Below are 5,688 nucleotides of genomic sequence, written 5' to 3'. Positions count from 1 at the left end.
TCTAATCATCACACCATCGGTTTCCTGTTTTCTGAATAGTACTTTGTGGGTGTGTAAAACTCATCACCACATCATCGGTTTTCCGTAATCCCTGTAGTACTTCACTTTTTAATAGGTGTTTGCTGATTGATTCATTGTATCTTGTATTATTTATTTAAAAGGCTGCAAATTATTGAATTATTTCATCAGACCTTTCACTTAAACCCCCCACTACGTTTTCTGTAACTAGCTTTAAAGTATATGGTAGAAGTAGGCTTAACGACCTGACAAATACCAACAACCCACCTACAAAGAACAACAAATGGTGTCAATAATAGATAAAAGTAGTAATAGAAAACATGAGTTTCACTTTTTTTCTTGTTGAAACTCACAATGTCGTGATGAAAAAAATATTTAAATTATATACCATTATGTAGCTGAATGAAATTGTTGTAGATGGCGCTGTGTTTTATTTTCATTTAGTGCAACGAAAAATCTAATGGTCGGTAGAGAATTTAATAACATCGTAAGTTATTAAAATATTCAAGAAATTTAATGCTTTTATGTTATATTATTAACTAGGAAATTTAAAATTATACTCGATAATTCATTTTGTTTCAGATCTGAAGAATGTATGGATAGTTATTGATTATTGTTTGACACTTACAATGCATTCACTAAAAAAATTTCATAATATTAATATTGACTCACTATTACTATTAGTAATATTACTATTGCTTATTTAGTATTTTTATTAGAAGCACTTCGATTTTTATTTAAACTTATTAAACATCTTTATTTTAACTTTATTGAGGTCTAGTGATGAAAATAAAAAAGAGAGTTGTTTAAGTTTCCTGATTTATTAGTTTGAATATTGAAATATGAGGAAAAGTTTAAAACGACGTTAATTATTAACATTAAGTTTTAACTTACGTTTAAGAACAAGAGCTCCTTCCACTAACTAGGTACTAAGGTAATGCAGTTAATAGTGAAGGAACAAATCATGGCTTTATACCTCCTGCCATAACTGAAAAAATTGAGAAATACAAATAAGGACAACTATTCATTTTTTAAAAGTTTAAACTATTAATTTTGAAATCTTTGACTGATTATTTGAATATAATATATCTACTAGGAGTTAGAAGTAGTAGGGCTGATTAGCCTTACTACTAGTAGAGTTAATAAACTTATAAGATTAAAAATATGTAATCAGGGCATTTTCAGTAAGTAAAGAAAGTTTTTGTTTGGAATATTTTTGATTCTTAATATAGAAAAACAACAAAAAATAAATAATGCTTATAATATACCTTCAGTGAAAATCTTTGGGTGATGAAAACATTCAATAGAGTAGGTTTGTTAACATTTTCAATATGATAATTCTTAATAATTATTCACACATTTATTAGGTGACTGTATGATGTATCATGAATATGTTAATCGAGCTATTTTAAAGTTACACCTGTAATCTTGTTACATGAAAAAAACTGGTGTTGAATGTGCCTTCCAGTTCTTATTGAAGATGCTTATAAACATAGCGATGCTACTATAGTGTGCAGTCTACACAGAAACTATCATCATCACCATTTTAATGTTTCATTAAAACATAAATTAAGGTGCTTACAAAACACAGTTATCTTGTATAGGAATTTTAATTTTTAAATTATTGTTATGTGTTTGTTTGTTTTTTATTTATATCTAATATTTTTATCATATTTAATAACAAAGTAACAAAAAAGAAACTTTTACTGAACAAGCAGTTGTGTTGTGTGAGGTGCATACATTAGGATTAAGTTAATTATATTAAGAGTAATATACTTAAGTTAATGTATTGGCTGATAATTTTAAATGTAAAATTAATGGTTAATATATGTAGTTCTTTTTTTTTTAGAAGGTGCATTAGTTTTGATGAATAATGAAATGTAAAAATTACATGTCATGTAAGAAAATAAGATGTCATATATTGGTAAAATTTACATAGTAGTGGTTTGACAAAAAGTCTACTAATTTAGTCATAAAATTGCTTTCTTCCTGTCTCTTTGTTTTAACAGCCATAATGGAGTTTATTGGTCAGAATGATGGAGATGAAAAAGTATCATCCACAAATAAAGCTACCGAAGAACAAGTTTTTGGATTTTCCATCCTTTCAGACAATTCTCTTCAGGGTATTGGAGACAGTGAGATGATACATTTACCTCAACAGGTTGAGCTAAATGATGAACAAATTCACTTGAACCAGAAAAATGGAGAAGAAATTATTCTCTTGATGAATGCAAGCCAAGGAGATGCACATGGTGACCCAAGAACTAGTCATGACTCTGAAGGAAATACTGAAATCACTACTGTTGGCAACTTACCTGTAACTGTAAACACTGGTGCTGTAAAGATGGAGTATGGAAAGGAAAATGGTGGCATTTATGATATGTTGCCTTCTGAGTTGGATGTTTTAAAGGATGGGAATACAGATACTCTGTCTGTTGATGTTTCTCATGTTTTACATTCAGCTTCTAAACAGAAAGGTCTTGCAAGAAAAGTACAAGATGATGACTCTGGACCAGTACATGACATGTCAGAAGAAGCTAAGTGGAAGACCGTCACCGAGGGATTTGTTTGTTCAGAAACTCTGAAGAAGGGAAAAGGTGAGCATTATAACAATGTTTCAGATTTTCAGGGTTTAGAAAATGCTGTCATAGAAAATAACAAGTGTTTACCAAAAGGATTTCATAAAGAAGAGTCTTCTTGGAAAGAAAATATCCCTAAACCTGGTGTTCCTATGGGCAAAAGATCTCAACTTTGTGTCACTTGTGTTAATATATGTGAGTCTGATTTGGATCAGGTTGAGACTGAAGTGGAGTGTAAACAGAAGGACAGTGCTAAATCCTCTGATCGTCTACATTGGCCAGTCATTGCGAAGCTTGAGAGGGAAGACTCTTCTTTAAAACAGATTCTGCCTACAGAAAAACTTGAAAATATTTCCTATCAGGTTTTAAATATCTTAGATAAGGAAACAGTGGATGTACAAGTAGAAAACTGCAACCAAGGTAGAGTTGTAACTCAGGTTTCTGGTCCAAATTATGTTAAGGTTTCAAATCACAAAGAGGAATATGACCAAGCTCAAAATTTTGGTATGGGTGGGGCCCAAGTTTTAACTGGTAGGGACAATTTCAATCAAAACACAGTCGTAGCTCAAGCTTGTGCTTCAACTTATAGTATTCACACAGGGGAAGATGACCAACAGCATTTGTTGCCTCAAATTTTTGATTCAATGAACAACCAAGTTTCAGTACCCAAGGAGGAATGTGATCAAGATGGAATTATAGGTCCAGCTTCTGATCCAAGTAACATCTTAGCTTCAACTCCAGAAGACAAATCTGATCAAGATATTATGGGTACAGAAATCATCAGTTTAAATGGCATCCAACTTTCATCTTATAAAAAGGAGTGTCACAAAGAAGACATAGTTGTTTCAGCATCTAAACCAAATGACATCCAGGATTCAACTACTGAGAAGGAGTGTCACAAAGAAGATATCATTCAAGTTTACTGTTCAGAAAAGCAGTTAGGTGAGCAAAATAGTTTAGTTCAATTTCAGAATTCCTGTACCAAGTTTGATCAGTCCTCATTAAAAACCAATATATTGTCTATACCTGAACTTGGAGACATGAAAAAGGCCTTCGAATTGCAAGATGATGATTGTTGCTTTAGTGTGAAGCATGAGCCTCAAGCAGCAGAAGAAATGCTCAAAACTCTTATGGAAAACAATAGAGACAGCAGTATACAAGTGGCAGTGCCATATGAGCTAGAGACCAACGTGCAGAAGAGCTGTCGTGAAGGGATTAATGATTCTATAGGAGATCTTAGTCACACTTACAAGGAATTTTTCACAAAGGAAAATGTTTTGAAAAGTTATAGTAAGAAAGCAAGCTTTGAAAGTCACATCATTATACCTAAGATAAAGGGTAAGAGTGAACAGTTAGTAACTATGTGTAAAACTCCAGAGTCTAAAGATCAGGTAGAATGGAGTGACTCGAGTGAGACTCTAACAGATAACAAGTCCCAAACAGCAAAGAAAAGGAAAATACAGGCTGGTTCTGGCACTTGTGGAAAACAGTTAAAAATAGTTGAAGCTACACTTTCAGATAGTATAAAGGAAAATAAGGAAATGGAAACAATGGTTGAAATGACTCCTCGTACGAGTCGGAAAAGGAATACCTCAAATATTGTTGGATTAAGAACACTCTATTTAAGGTCAAGTGTAAAAAAGATAAAAAAATATTCAGAAAGTCATAGTTCTCATGTAAAGAGCATTCCAAAATTGTATACAGATCAAAGTGATAAAGATGAGATGGAAGCTGATCAATCAAACATTTCACAAATGAAAACTAACCTAAGACTTGAAGCAGACAAACAAAAAGACACAGATGTACAAGGTATTACAGATCATATAGTGAAAAATAAAAATAAATCAAAACGAAATCAACCTAGTTGCAGAGAGTCAGAAAATACATGTGAAGAGAGAAGAAAACAGACACCCAGACTGTCAGTACATAAGTCTAATAGATTTACAAATGAAATACAAATTAACAAGAATTTTAGTGAACTGTTAGAAAAACAGTGGGCAGAACTAACTGGTAGACGATTGTCACATTCCAAAACAAGAAAAAAACTAAAAAAAGTGAGTTCACTACACCTAAAGAGGACGACAGACAGATTAAAGTCAGTGAAGAGAAATGTGAAGAAAACAGAGTTTCTGAAGCAGGTGGTAATAAACAGGAACAGAATTTAGCAGCACCTCTGGAAAAGGAGTACGACATTCGATTAAGGTATCAATATTCACCCCCTCACAAAACAACTATGTACAGTTGCTTTGAATGTGGTTTCTCAACATCTCGTTTGTGTAATCTTGTATATCACTATAAGGCATCGTGTCCAGCTTTCTTTCAGAAGGATTTATGGAAAGAGGCTGTTCAGGAAAAGCTACAAACCAGATTTTCTACTGAGAGAGTGGTTCCAGAGAAATGTCCATCAAGACATGTGATTATAGCTTCAACTGAAAAAACTTCCAGTAAAAACAATACCAAGAGGAAGCTTTTTTCTCAGGATAAATCAGAAAGAAAGACAAATGTAAACCTTGAAAAATATCATCAAGAATATGAAAAACAGTAAGTACCATATCTTAACAGTTATTAAGTGTATTCAGGTCCAATTTAACACTAATATTCATACCATTGTGACAGTTCTTGAGTGTATTCAGGTCCAATTTAACACTAATATTCTTACCATTGTGACAGTTATTGAGTGTATTCAGGTCCAATTTAACACTAATATTCTTACCATTATCACAGTTATTAAGTGTATTCAGGTCCAATTTAACACTAATATTCTTACCATTATCACAGTTATTGAGTGTATTCAGGTCAAATTTAACACTAATATTCATACCATTGTGACAGTTATTTAGTATATTCAGGTCCAATTTAATACTAATATTCTTACCATCTTGACAGTTATTGAGTGTATTCAGGTCAAATTTAACACTAATATTCGTACCATTGTGACAGTTATTAAGTGTATTCAGGTCCAATTTAACACTAATATTCTTACCATCGTCACAGTTATTAAGTTTGATGACGAGGAACCCACTTTGAGACTAATAATGGCTGGAGACAGCTTGAATGGGTAATGAAGAAAAACTTTAATATAAGTTTAACA

At 32.3% G+C, this 5,688-nt stretch overlaps 2 protein-coding genes across 2 annotated transcripts in view; both read left to right on the top strand.

Annotated features, from left to right (window-relative positions):
* The first annotated feature begins 448 nt into the window (after positions 1-448).
* Positions 449-4,795, top strand: LOC106475371. Its single transcript, XM_013936057.2, has 2 exons — positions 449-505; positions 2,028-4,795. The coding sequence occupies exon 2, from the start codon at positions 2,033-2,035 to the stop codon at positions 4,760-4,762; it is 2,730 nt and encodes a 909-aa protein (XP_013791511.1). The 5' UTR covers positions 449-505; positions 2,028-2,032; the 3' UTR covers positions 4,763-4,795.
* The window catches only part of LOC106475370, a 14,625-nt gene continuing 13,419 nt past the window's right edge, over positions 4,483-5,688 (top strand). The window contains exon 1 of the mRNA XM_022379497.1: positions 4,483-5,138. Coding sequence (XP_022235205.1) covers positions 4,831-5,138 — 308 coding nt within the window. The 5' untranslated portion in view covers positions 4,483-4,830. The remainder of the gene's footprint in view (positions 5,139-5,688) is intronic.

This window comes from Limulus polyphemus, unplaced genomic scaffold (genome assembly GCF_000517525.1).
Source record: "Limulus polyphemus unplaced genomic scaffold, Limulus_polyphemus-2.1.2 Scaffold8479, whole genome shotgun sequence".
Classification (NCBI taxonomy): Eukaryota; Metazoa; Arthropoda; class Merostomata; order Xiphosura; family Limulidae; genus Limulus; species Limulus polyphemus.
The sequence above is the reverse complement of the archived record's forward strand: the minus strand, read 5'-3'. Positions and strand labels throughout refer to the sequence as shown.

Excerpts from the sequence above, each read along its gene's own strand:
- LOC106475371 (XM_013936057.2), top strand. The coding sequence starts at position 2,033 with ATGGAGTTTATTGGTCAGAATGATGGAGATGAAAAAGTATCATCCACA.